This window comes from Dreissena polymorpha, chromosome 6 (genome assembly GCF_020536995.1).
Source record: "Dreissena polymorpha isolate Duluth1 chromosome 6, UMN_Dpol_1.0, whole genome shotgun sequence".
In the NCBI taxonomy this organism is placed as follows: Eukaryota; Metazoa; Mollusca; class Bivalvia; order Myida; family Dreissenidae; genus Dreissena; species Dreissena polymorpha.
In genome coordinates this window covers 36,675,541-36,689,997 of record NC_068360.1, presented here as the reverse complement: position 1 = coordinate 36,689,997, position 14,457 = coordinate 36,675,541, and the positions used below count along the sequence as shown (strand labels likewise).

The window sequence follows — 14,457 nt, the reverse complement described above, 5'->3', positions numbered from 1 at the left end:
TTAAACAGTGATACAGTAGCCAAAGGTTCATCAAGTGTTCGACTAGTCCCGTTTGAAGCATAAACAAATTGCTTAATCTAAATGTGTAAATGTAAAAAAAACTTCATGCACGATTTGATTCTTTAATGAGTATGCATATTATATTCTGGATATGTGACAGTATCATCAGTTTTGTGTTTCAAACTTTTTGTCGGAATATGATTGAGAAATAGTTTATGCTGGAATCTGGATTGAACTGATGTTTTGGGAATCACTCTGTTATATTATGTTTAGACATCTATGGAAAGAACTGAACTGCTGGCATCTGGTTTGTAAATTTTGAAATATATTGTATGGATGAGAAAGGTTCATTAGTTATTGTGTGTCCTTTAAAATCTTTATCTTTCTGGTGTTATCACAGTTATAGCCCTAACAAGGTCGGACCGACTCACCAAGTGCAGGTTTAAGATCATTTTTGACCAGGTTACTGCTTTATCAAGTTGCCTCTAGTGGGATAGACACTAATACACAACGTCGTATCAGGTTTTGAGATCGTCTCTCCAAAGTTTATTTCTTACAATTTACCAAGACTTTAACAAGGTGTTCATATCTTTATAAATTTTTAAGTAGAAAATAAAAACAACTAGATCTACATTAATGAACAAAATAACTGTTCTAAATATCTCTAAAATAATTTGTCAAAATGATAAAAAAATGTTTAAAAGTGTATAGAACTGTAAAGTAAGGAAGATCTTATTTAAACAAAAATAGAGGTTTGCTCAATAGTCATGCTTTCTGATGGAAACATATTTTTTAAGCAAGAAGACCATAAGGGCCCTATGATGCTCACCTGAGACTTTGTTATGAGGAAAAAGAAAATATTGATGAAGTAAAGAAAAATTGAAAATGTTAGGTCAGAAATCATCAAAACATAACAATAACTGGATATTTAGAGAGTTAATAAATTTTAGTTTTTGAAGTTTGCATTCTCAACTTCAAGACTGTGCTCCAGGGCATGATAGGAGGTTTCACTCGAGGCCATCAAAAGAAAAGCTGACTGAACAATGTGAAAGAGTGGACTTCAGCCCCCATGGATGAGTAACTTTCAGCAGCCTACAAAATATCTGTCTGGTGGAGGATGTCTGTGACTTCGTCCTTCATTTTCCCCCAATGACCGGGACGGTCAGGGGAATCATTTTGATGATGCCCCAGTTTGGAACTTTGATTTGGTATCTGAAGGTATGAAAAGTCTGTGACCACGTTTAATCAATGGGCAATAAGTATGATACATGTTATGACAGAAGTTTTATCTAGATAGGGCATAACATATGACAGAAAGTGTTAACCAGCTTTTAATAGTTTTTTAATTTAGTTATCAAGTGTTGACCAAAAATGTTACAAATTATAAGTTAAAAGTTGAAAACCACTCAAGAATCAGAACATGACAAGTGGTGATCACAAAAGCTCATCATAGGCAAAATGTGCTCAGGTGAGCTATAAATTGAAAATTAATAAAAAACAGTTTCAAAAAAATGTATACAAGTTACAAACATACAGATTTGTACAAATGGACCATATACAAATCACACATACACCAAAATGCACATCAGTAACCTACATTGTTTATACAATAACAAATCAAATAGGGAGACATGGTCAGTATTCTCATAAGCATGGCAAGAATTGTTCACTTCATAGAATTTATCAGAAATGAGTTCTGTGCACATTTCTATTGCTTGCTTAGGGCAAACACTATATGATTATTAGAAACATGGTCATGATATGCAAGCAGGCTTTTGAAGTTTTATTTTCATTTAAATAATTGTGCAGTCACTTTAAGGTCTGCTTCCGATCTACCTACACAAAATTTAAGCATAAAACTCCACCGAAACCGAAGTTATTGAGCTGAAACCTTTTTTATGTAAGTAACTGTGAACTTCATGTTTACCCAACGGCCCAAGTTAAATCCCATGTAAGATCTCCATGAAGACATGCTATATTAAAAGTTCTTGAAGATTGGCCAATGCAAACTTATAGAACAGACAAGAAACTTCCTGTTTGACAATGCTCAACAGCCATACAAGATTCCAATAATCAGGATGTTTAGCTTTGTTGAAAACTTGGTTGAAAGAATTTGTGAATTGTACTTCGTATAATTATACTAAAGGGTTGCTGATCTATATATGCACTCATTCAAAATAAACCCTTAACGCAAAGCATATTTTTCAATAGACTTTATTTGTTGGAATCATTTTTTTTAATATCGTTATTCTTTGCAGATTTCATTTACAATATCAATGATTGACCTTTTTCAAACCATTTTGATACTCATTTTAAAAAAAGCGAAGTAATTAAATCTTGTAAAGAAGCAAACATTACAAACATGGTAATTTGAAAATGAAAGGACAATGTGTATAATTTTTAAATAGGATTTTGTACTTCTTTCACATTTGCACATGTTTGAGTTAATATTGTATACTATGTATAGATTTAAAGTCATTGATATACTACTATAAATGAAAATGACCAACATTTGAATTAATCATGCCATACAAGGAGAAATTAACAACTAAAAAAAAAGAGTATTAAAATTGTAAGACGTGTAAATTGTACACTGAACTAAATATCCAGGGATAAAATTGTTACATGGAAAAAAGAAAACAACTACAAGGTTAACACATAATTAAATAGCCAGCATAATATACAAGCAAAGTGACTAGAGGACAAACGCGAGACTGCGCATTGAAAACATGTACAAGACAGGCCACATTATAATGCATCGCAAAAAAGCGTTTGTTTTATATGTCAAATGGAAGTTACATATTGGCAGATTTAAAGGCAGAATTGGGATCCAAAAACAAGGATATTGTTTTGTAAGTCAAATGGTTTTTACCTATTTCCAGATTAGGCATAACAACATGATGATTATTCAGTTATTGCTTTAATAAAGAACCATCTTAAGTAAGGAGGATTACATAAAATAACAATACAAGAAAAGCTTCAAATATATGTGAGCTTATTCAATACATATTGTCATGCTATTTTAATTAAAGAAAAAAATAGCGCTGGAAAAAATGTTAAGCAATTACACTAACAGCCATTTAGAACAAAATGTATTTTTTTAAACTGAAATAACCAAACCTCATTTGCAAGGAAACAACCATTTCAAACTTGGAAATAGCTGAGTGAACAAATGGTAGCGCTGTTGTATTTATTCACTTTTGATAAACGATCAAATAAAACTACAACTATCACAAGATGTGTCAATTCCCCAAAACAAAATTTTATTACAGACAAACTCTTGACAATAAATTTGGCCCAGACGGTAGCACTTGAAACCGAGGAGTTTTTTTGTTTAAATAGAAAAATTCTCCTTTCTTTAATCAACCTACATTTAGAATAGAAATTCATAAAATTATGGAAGCCTTCACAAATAAAAAATTGGCATTTACTAAGGTATTGTTTTAATGTTAAAACACAGCTGTATTGAATATGATTATGCATCAAATAAATCAGTTGCATAGAGTACAATGCAAATGAACAATTGCAAATCAAATCATACCTATACAAACTAAAACACTTTCACTTATTCATTTGTTGGTTTACAATCTGTAAACCCTGTTTTCATTGGTCAATCTCATATGGTATCACATCAGAGCTACACTGATGCTGATTGGTCAATTTGAATAAAGCAAGGCTATCTATTGGTCAGACAATGCAGGTCAGACAACATAAAACATATGTTCATGCCTAATGCCCCTGATAAGATAAAAGAATTGTTGCAAAGCAACAACATATAATACATCTCCTTACTTGCTATAAAATCATGTTGAGCTCTCTTGCACTTTGCACTTGTGGTTTTGTTATAAAGTAACCTGTTCACTAACTAATTCTATACAACTGTTGAATGCATAAGTTAACGCATGTACACAATACACTTTTAACACTGTTAATATAATTATATTATTTTGTTACATTATACAATTATTTAACATATTTCTCAACAAGGATAACTACATATTTGAGCTAACACTTGAAATCTTGAAATATGATTTTCAATATTAGATAACTAATGTTATTCAAATCCAGAAAATATAAATGCAGCTGATCAAATGCATTACCAATCAGTTACAACTGCAATCGAATACAAACATTTGCACAGTTAGTAAATAAAACAATTCAACTGGAAATACAATTGATTATCATTTAGTATTCTAACATAAAATGAGTAGCTCCATGGAAACAGCCAATGAAATACTTAAAATTGCTAAAGCCTGATTAAGACCACATCTAGCACATCATTCAACAATGCTCTCCATGTCAGACCCTCAAAAACACAAACTACTGATTTCTGTACCGTCTCTTGCTTTTTATTGTTCAATTCATTTGATTGCACCAACAATTGTCAAATATCTCTCTAAACATTGCACATATGTAAGAAGCTTTCTGATTGGCTGAATTGTCATAGTCTGTTCATGACCACATCACCAATTGGCTAAGCCAGGTCTGCTTAATGTCATGAAGTATATCTGGCAAGACGATCCTGAACGCATTGAAGAGAAAAATACCTGAAAAATAAACATCATATTTTGGTCGTGCTCTGAAAAAAGAGGGTTAAATGCATGTGCGTATATGTCGTTCCAGATTAGCCTGCGCTTATTAGTACAACCCTTTCTGCTTTAATGATATTTTTGTAAACAAAAGTCTGTTCTTAGCAAAAATCCTCTTTGGGTGGAAAGTGTCGTCCCTGATTAGCCTGTGCGGACTGGGGATGACACTTTACGCACATGCATTAAACCCCCTGTGATTTCTTCGTGCTTATGCCCTGGCACCAACAAGCTCTTAAGCCAAGGGCAAAATGCCCAACACAAACATAAGATAAGATCATACGTATATAAACCATAGAAAGGAGAAACATTACTTTGAACATACAGTTTTTGGAAGACCTAGAATTTAATGTGCAAAATACATACAATTTCAGTTGTGTAATTAGTATTATATTAGCCTTAAGAACTGAAGATTTTGAATTTGATACCAACCAAAGCATTCTTGTGAGGAATATAACCTGTCAGAACTAATGATGAAATTGTGTAAATTTAGGCAGTAATAAGCCTTTACTATAGTCAAGTTTCAATAGATAGTTCGCAACTAAATAATTGTTCCACTTTCTTGAAAGAATAACAGGTTGGAGGCATATTTGTCACACGAGTTGTACAATACCTTGTCATTTCTCTCACACAGGAATTTTAACTTTTGAGCCTTTTTGTGCATGAAGACACCATCTAGGTGACCAGTCTCTACAGCACGGATTTCAATCGCCTTGTTACCCCACCCCATGATCTGACCTGTACCGATGTATGCTGAAATAAGAGAAGGGAGCTACCATGATCTGGCCTGTACCGATGTACGCTAAAATAAGAGAAGGGAGCTACCATGATCTGACCTGTACCAATGTACGCTGAAATAAGAGAAGGGAGCTACCATGATCTGGCCTGTATCAATGTACGCTGAAATAAGAGAAGGAAACTACCATGATCTGGCCTGTACCGATGTATGCTGAAATAAGAGAAGTGAAATACCACGATCTGACCTGTACCGATGTATGCTGAAATAAGAGAAGTGATATACCATAATCTGGCCTGTACTGATGTGCGCTGAAATAAGAGAAGGGAGCTACCATGATCTAACCTGTACCGATCTACGCTGAAAAAGAGAAGGGAGCTACCATGATCTGGCATGTACCAATGTAAGCTGAAATAAGAGAAGGGAGCTACCATGATCTGGCCTGTGTCAATGTACGCTGAAATAAGAGAAGGGAGCTACCATGATCTGGCCTGTACCGATGTATGCTGAAATAAGAGAAGGGAGCTACCATGATCTGGCCTGTACCGATGTACGCTGAAATAAGAGATGGGGGCTACCATGATCTGGCCTGTACCTATCTACGCTGAACTAAGAGAAGGGGGCTACCATGATCTGGCCTGTACCGATCTAAGCTGAACTAAAGGGAGCTACCATGATCTGGCATGTACCGATGTATGCTGAAATAAGAGAAGGGAGCTACCATGATCTGGCCTGAACCAATGTACGCTGACATAAGAGAAGGAGGCTACCATGATCTGGCCTGTACCAATGTACGCTGAAATAAGAGAAGGGAGCTCCATGATCTGGCATGTACCAATGTACGTTGAAATAAGAGAAGGAAACTACCATGATCTGGCCTGTACCGATGTATGCTGAAATAAGAGAAGTGAAATACCACGATCTGACCTGTACCGATGTATGCTGAAATAAGAGAAGTGATATACCATAATCTGGCCTGTACTGATGTGTGCTGAAATAAGAGAAGGGAGCTACCATGATCTAACATGTACCGATCTACGCTGAAAAAGAGAAGGGAGCTACCATGATCTGGCATGTACCAATGTACGCTGAAATAAGAGAAGGGAGCTCCATGATCTGGCATGTACCAATGTACGTTGAAATAAGAGAAGGGAGCTACCATGATCTGGCTTGTACCGATGTATGCTGAAATAAGAGAAGGGAGCTACCATGATCTGGCCTGTACCGATGTACGCTGAAATAAGAGAAGGGGGCTACCATGATCTGGCCTGTACCGATCTTAGCTGAACTAAGTGAAGGGGGCTACCATGATCTGGCCTGTACCGATCTAAGCTGAACTAAGAGAAGGGAGCTACCATGATCTGGCCTGTACCGATGCATGCTGAAATAAGTGAAGGGAGCTACCATGATCTGGCCTGTACCGATCTATGCTAAAATAAGAGAAGGGAGCTACCATGATCTGGCCTGTACCGATGTTTGCTGAAATAAGAGAAGGGAGCTACCATGATCTGGCCTGTACCGATCTACACCGAAATAAGAGAAGGGAGCTACCATGATCTGACCTGAACCGATCTACACTGAAATAAGAGAAGGGAGTAACAAGGTACATGTAACATAGTAAGCAATGTTGGTTTTAACATAAACAGTAAACTCAATTCATTTACTTTTTGACTTCTGCATACCGATGCTTTGGAGGGGGAGGGGCATATTAAAGGTGTCTGATAGAATGATGGGCAATACGAGTAAAGGCAGAAATATTGCATCAACTGAGGCAGGCCATCAATAATGACCAGCTCACCAAAGCCACATACTTGTAGCCTTACTGTAGTCCAATGTGTATACAGGCACTATGTTAACTGACATATGGGTATATGAATATGGTCCAATGTGGAAACCACTATATATGTGAACTGACACGTGAATATATGAACATGCTGGTACCACATTGGAAGGAAATGAATGGAGGTCTTCACTTAAAATTCAATCTCACCAAGACATTCGTCACAATTAACGGTGACCATGTTATTTGAATACGTGCACACATGAAAACAAGACAGGCCTGTAATACATATATGCCCAATCCAAGTTTGTGTAGAGATCTTAAATGTGATGAAGATAATAACTTTGCAAATAAGTTTCTGAATGTCTCCAAAGAACAATTTCAGTAACAGATTAACCACAGTTAGCATATCAATATACCTTGTCACATTTAACAAGAAATGTGTCCACACTACAAAGATGCCCCCAACTGTAACTTTGTCACTACATAAAAGCACAACTGTGTAAATGTTTTTGAGATATACATCGCTTTTATTTTATTAAACTATTAGTTTGCTGCATAACAGGTGTTCAATATTTAAATGTTATTGTTTGTTACATATGTCATCTGCTGCAGTGTGTAGATGTTTTTTTCTGCCAATTCTTTGCATGCAAATAACAGGAATGCACGTATCTTCTTGTCAACGGTAGAAAAAACACATTTTCTTATACTTACTAAAGCAAAGCGTTGATTACATTGTACTTGTTTCTAGGGCAGTCTTTTTCATGACACGTAGCACATTTAAGCTGAATGCATATCTCAGAGTATATATTATTGTTACTAAATTACAGATTCTGGTAATGTCCATACAAGAACACATACTTAAAACCGCAATAGCTAACACAAATTGTAAACAAGATGTGTTTGTGAAACACAATGTCCCCCTATATGATGTTTGACATTGTAGGATGACCTTGACCTTGTGAAGGATGACCTTGACCTTTCACCACTCAAAATGTGCAGCTCCATGAGATATACATGCATGCCAAATATCAAGTTGCTATCTTCAATATTGCAAAAGTATTAATAAAATAAGCGATTTGGGCCACATATATTTGACCTCTGACCTTGAAGGATGACCTTGACCTTTCACCACTCAAAATGAGCAGCTCCATGAGATGCACATGCATGCAAAATATCAAGTTGCTATCTTCAATATTGCAAAAGTATTCATAAAATGAGCGATTTTGGCCACATATAATTGACCTCTGACCTTGAAGGATGACCTTGACCTTTCACCACTCAAAATGTGCAGCTCCATGAGATACACATGCATGCCAAATATCAAGTTGCTATCTTCAATATTGCAAAAGTATTCATAAAATGAGCGATTTTGGCCACATATATTTGACCTCTGACCTTGAAGGATGACCTTGACCTTGACCTTTCACCACTCAAAATGTGCAGCTTCATGAGAAACATGCATGCCAAATATCAAGTTGCTATCTTCAATATAGCAAAAGTTATTGCAAAATGTTAAAGTTGGCGCAAACAGACAGACCAACAGACAGACCAACAGACCAACAGACAGACCAACAGACAGGGCAAAATCAATATGTCCCCCACTACTATAGTGGGGGACATAAAAATTTCTTGATATTTTTTTTTCAAGAATAACAGCCCTGTGTGTAGGGTCAGGGAGCAAATTAGGCTGCCATGATACGCCATAAGTGTTTTTTCTCCCGGCATGGCCCATGTTCAAACTTGGCCTAGACATTATCTAGATAAAACTTGTGACCAAGTTTGGTGAAGATTGGATGAAAAATACTTGAGTTAGAGAGCGGACACCATGCTGAACGCACTAAGTGACCCTGTGACCTAGTTTTTTGCCCAGCATGGCCCATGTTCGAACTTGGCGTGGACGTTATCTAGTTACAAATTCTGACCAAGTTTGGATAAGATCGGATAAAAACTACTTGAATTAGAGAGCGGACACCATGATGAATGTTTGAAATGCACTAAGTGACCCCATGACCTTGTTTATGGCCTGGCACTACCCATGTTCGAACTTGGCCTAGACATTATCTAGATACAACTTCTGACCATGTTTGGTGAAGATCAGATGAGAACTACTAGAAATTAAGAGCGGACATGAAAAGTGTGACGGACGGACAGACAGACAGACTGGCCGACCGACTGACGGACAGTGCGAAACTATATGCCGCTTGTTGGGGGCATAATAACAAGCAAATTTTTTTAATTGATATCCCCCGCCGATATGCTTCTCGACAAAAAAGTGTTATATTTGACACTCAAAAAAGCATTTTTCAAGATACAAAGGGCCATAACTCCGTTATTATCAGATGGTGTACAGTAACAATGCCATTTGGCGTGCATCATCCTATTATCGATATATATGCTCATACCAAGTTTCAATGAAATCTGCCAAAGCACTTCCAAGATATGGCTCCGGACACAAAAGTGCCGGACGGACGGGAAGACGGACAGACAATGCCAAAACAATATCTCTCTGCCTATGGCGGGGGATAAAAAGCACAGTAATAAGACATCAATACCATGCACACGTGCTGGTGCAAGTCCTACTTACCAACAGATGTTGGCAGTTCCCCCCACTGTAGAACTACATTCTTCGTGACCTTGCCATTGGAATCAATATACACTCCCTCATCTGTGGAACAAACAATCATTTACCTTACTTATATTGGTTGACTGCTTACTTAATACTTATTGACTTACTTTTGTACAGACCATACTTAAAGGTTAAAGTTTCACTTAAATAGGTGTAAATTTTACCTAAATGTACAAAGGCAGATAATTCATGGTTCAGTTTCTTATCGATATGAGCTCTTAAAATGTCTGTCATTAATCTGCCACAGTAAACTGCATTGCGAATGATAAGTAATAATTTAAGTATAAATTTCTTAAGAATAATTAATGCAGTCTTAATGTTTTCTTCTAATATCTTGAATTTATAAATGCAGTCTTAATGACTGTCGTTATCTTTGAACAACTCATCACACTTTGGGTAAGAAATTCAATCCTAATGAACAAGCCGCTTGGTTTTCAATTATTTTTAAATAAAGCATTCTAAGTGTATTGTAGATGCAACCGTTTTTTCATCATTTTTTTATTTGGTAAGACATCTGATGCAATTTTTCCAATAGTTAACTTCTTTCTAATGCTCACTATTGTTTATCTTTTTTTTTGGTAAGGATTTATAATAAATAGTTAAATGTTACAAGTATAAACTGAGTGATAGACTTACTGTCATAGCATAAAAGCAACTGCATTCCATTGGTGTTTGGCAGTATAACAATTGAGTGAGGAACAATCGGTCCATGTGTCTGAAACAAAAACAACACAAAATATTATGCATTCTAATTAAAATTTCCTTTCAAATCTAGAAATGAACATTGTCAAGCTAGGAGAAATTAAGAAATATAAATCATACAATGTATGGTAAATCTAGCAAATTGAATGTATTTAATCAGGCATGCAAGGCTAGTAGAAATTCAGCAATGTTTATGGTAAGGCTAGTAGCAATGCAGAAATGTATATGCTTTAACAAATCAACATTTTTAAAATTGTTACTATGCTTGAATTGGTTACTACCATTGCATTAAGATTCACCGTTTTGGATAACAGCAGTTAATTTAAGAAGACTGAATGTTCAAAACTTACATGCTGTGGAATGTACAGGTCATACACAGAGGCTGTGTCCACATCCACGGCATGGAACCCGTACTTTGACCCATACAGGACCTTTAACCTTTGACCTTCCTCAACTGTGAGGTCAACAATCTGGGGTTTCTGGGCCAGGTCACCGAAAGACTGCAAGAAATGGTACATGTTTGAATAACAGCAACGTAAACCGAGATGTACTTTAAAGGAACATAGGTAGTAGGAGAATGTACTTAAGGAAAATTGAAAAGATACTTGTATGCACAATTTAATGGGATAGTTTCAGTGTCTTAAGGCTGTGAATTTTCTTTTCTAATTTTTTTGTATTCTTTGTCTTTCATACTATAAGGTTTGGAAAGCCCATTGCATCAATTTGAACAAAAGCTTTACTTTCTGAAATTAAAATTAATTCAAATTTTAAATACTAAGTTTAAGGAATGATATTTGGGATGTCAAACTTAAAACTTATGACCTTTAGGTAGGGATTTTTTACTTATAAAGGGTTTGTGCCAAAGGCTGATATAGAAACGTTTGAAATGGTTACATATCCTGAAAGGCAATGGAGTTTTGGTAAGGTTTAATGACACAAGAGCTTTTGGTAGGGTTTGGTGATATACCTGGACAACCATGAACTTGTGTCAGGGTTTGGTGACATACCTTGAAAGCCATGAACTTGTGGTAAGGTTTGGTGACATACCTTGAAGGCCATAAACTTGTGGTGGGGTTAAGTGACATATCTTGAAGACCACGAACTTGTGGTGGGGTTAAGTGACATACCTTGAAGACCATGAACTTGTGGTGGAGCTAAGGGACATACCTTGAAGACCATGAATTTGTGGTAAGTTTGGTGACATACCTTGAAGGCCATGACCTTGTGGTAAGTTTGGTGACATACCTTGAAGGCCATGAACTTGTGGTGGGGTTAAGTGACATACCTTGAAGACCATGAACTTTTGGCGGGGTTAAGTGACATACCTTGAAGACCATAAACTTGTGGTGGGGTTAAGTAACAAACCTTGAAGACCATGAACTTTTTGCGGGGTTAAGTGACATACCTTGAAGACCATGAACTTGTGGTGGGGTTAAGTGACATGCTTTGACGACCATGAACTTTTGGTGGGGTTAAATGGCATACCTTGAAGACCATGAACTTGTGGTGGGGTTTAGTGACATACTTTGAAGGCCATGAACTTGTGGTGGGGTTAAGTGATATACCTTTGAGGCCATGAACACATGGGAGGATTGGGTTACATGCCTTAGATGCCATGAACTGGTGATTGGGATCCTGTTTTGTAACTTAAACACTTAAGCTGTGGGGATTGGGGACAGACAAACTACTGCTGGGGGTTTTGTTACTTACCCAGAAGGTAGGGTTTTGCTTATTTTAAACTTTTCATGTTGGGTTTGGTGACATGCAAACTTGAAGTGTTTGCAACAAACAAACTTGAAAAGGGCTTTGGGTACATAACAAATTGTGGTAGGGTTAAGTTGCAAACCTTGAAGGCCATGAACTTGTGGTAAGGTTTTGGTGCCCAAGCGTAGATCTCTATACTCTCCTTTAGGGCAATCACAAGGAATTTGATCTTCTCATACTTCACTAAAAAAAAATGACACACACAATTACTGAAGTACGAACATGATCTTCTCATACTTCACTGAAAATAAGAACACAGATAGTTACATCAGTACAAACTTGATATTTAAATCTTGAGGACTGACTATGAAACTGTTTTATAAACTTGTTACTATGTCTACAAAAGATATAATACTTTGACCCTATGCTTGTTTTTCTAGAGATGATACAATCTTATACCACCTTACAGTAGTATTTTATAAATGCTGTAAACTAGTTGTCATTCAGAAACTCCTGGCACAAGTTCAATATATGGGTCGTGTTCTAAGAAAACTGGGCTTAATGCATGTGCGTAAAGTGTCATCCCAGATTAGCCTGTGCAGTCCGCACAGGCAAATCAGGGACGACACTTTCCGCCTAAACTTGATTTTCGGTAAGGAGGGACTTCCTTGAAACAAAAAATACCATAAAAACGGAAAGTGTCGTCCCTGATTAGCCTGTGCAGACTGCACAGACTAATCTGGGACAACACTTTATGCACATGCATTAAGCCCAGTTTTCTCAGAACGTGGCTCATATTATGTGTGCAAACATGACTTACATCCTTTGTCAATTACAGTGCAAACCAATCATGCACAATACAATCAGTTTAAGAAAGAGGAATTGAAATGATTGAAACGAAAGATATAATTCTTATATAGTTGCTCAAATTGCAGTAATATTTACGCATTAAAGGAATGTGTTTTCATACTAGTTTACATATGATATGCCAGAAATAAGAATTTAACGTGATTAATATGATAAGTATTGAATATGAAATTTGAGTATGAAGAATTGTTCATGCCAGGAATAGACTGAGTCAGTAACAGATTGTTTGGAAAAATGCCAGATTTTATTGTTGGACACAAAAATATTTGCAAATTTTACTTTTCATTTGAGATATGTTCATCTAAAAAGATTTGTATCCAGGTCAACATTGATGGTTATACTTGAAATAGTGTTAATTAATGCACTGCTAATTTCATCATAAAAGGTACATATGAATTAACAGTGATTGTTCAATAGCAACACTTGAATTGATAGGCCACAATTTTTTGTTCGCAGCTAAGATGCTAACAACAGATATTGGTGAAGCAAGAATTGTGAAGTCATGTTGATATGGTTGTTGCTTCCTGTTGGATGTGAATGTTTCTGACTTAGATTTATTTAATAAGACCTGCAATTTAAAGGCCTGATTAGATACTTTGTTGATATGGTTTTGTAATATTGCATTTAAATGGTAGGTTTAAGTGATGTGGGATCAGGGATGTCATTAACAATATTCTTTATACAAATACAAAGCAACAGTGAATCTAGTATAGAGCCCTGGGGAACCCCAATCTCTCATTCGTGTAGCAAAGTTAGAAATGGCCCCTGAAAATACTACTTATTTACGTATACAATTAAGACAATTTTAAATCCAAGAGAGTAACTTCACACGGTTACAAAAAGCAGTGAGTTGTAGTAAGAGACATTGATGCCAGACTTGGTCAAAGGCTTTACTTCTGTCAAAAACGACAGCTTAAACCAATAATCAATTGTCAAGAGGTTTGCAAAAGGCATCATATATGGTTGATATTTGAGTACCCTAGCAATAATCCAGAATGAAATGAGGTTGATATTTTGGTACTTGCATAGTGATTGTACATGTGTTAAAAATTATTTTTTCAAGCAACTTTTGCGATCCTGTTAAGAAGTCAAATTACTTGCTACTTTTGGATCACCTTTTTTTTTAAATTGCAGTGACATTTGCTTCTTTCCAAGAGCTTGGCATAATACATTAGTTAAGTAAGAAGTTAAGGAAGTCAAATAAAGGAGTGGACAGTTCAGATCAACATTCTTTTAAAATGTAGTTAACTATACCGTAAGGTCTTGTCACTTTGTCATCTGAAAGGGACTTGAGGATATCATGGATATCAAAAGGGGCAGTAATAAGTCTGTACAGAATGAGTTAGCAATTGGTTCATAAGTGTGCTCTGGATTGCCCACATTATTGATGTTAATTATTGTTGACTTTGAATGAATCTATTAAGAATGTTTTCCTTTTCAAAACAATCAGTAA

The 14,457-nt window shown here is 36.1% G+C and overlaps 1 protein-coding gene across 1 annotated transcript in view; it reads right to left on the bottom strand.

The window, feature by feature from the left end:
* Positions 1-518: 518 nt before the first annotated feature.
* The window catches only part of LOC127835023 (mitogen-activated protein kinase kinase kinase kinase 4-like), a gene marked incomplete at its 5' end in the record, with an annotated part of 28,589 nt that continues 14,650 nt past the window's right edge, over positions 519-14,457 (bottom strand). Inside the window, 7 exon segments of the mRNA XM_052361205.1 lie at positions 519-4,547; positions 5,200-5,339; positions 9,690-9,770; positions 10,368-10,446; positions 10,784-10,933; positions 12,280-12,380; positions 14,259-14,282. Coding sequence (XP_052217165.1) covers positions 4,464-4,547; positions 5,200-5,339; positions 9,690-9,770; positions 10,368-10,446; positions 10,784-10,933; positions 12,280-12,380; positions 14,259-14,282 — 659 coding nt within the window.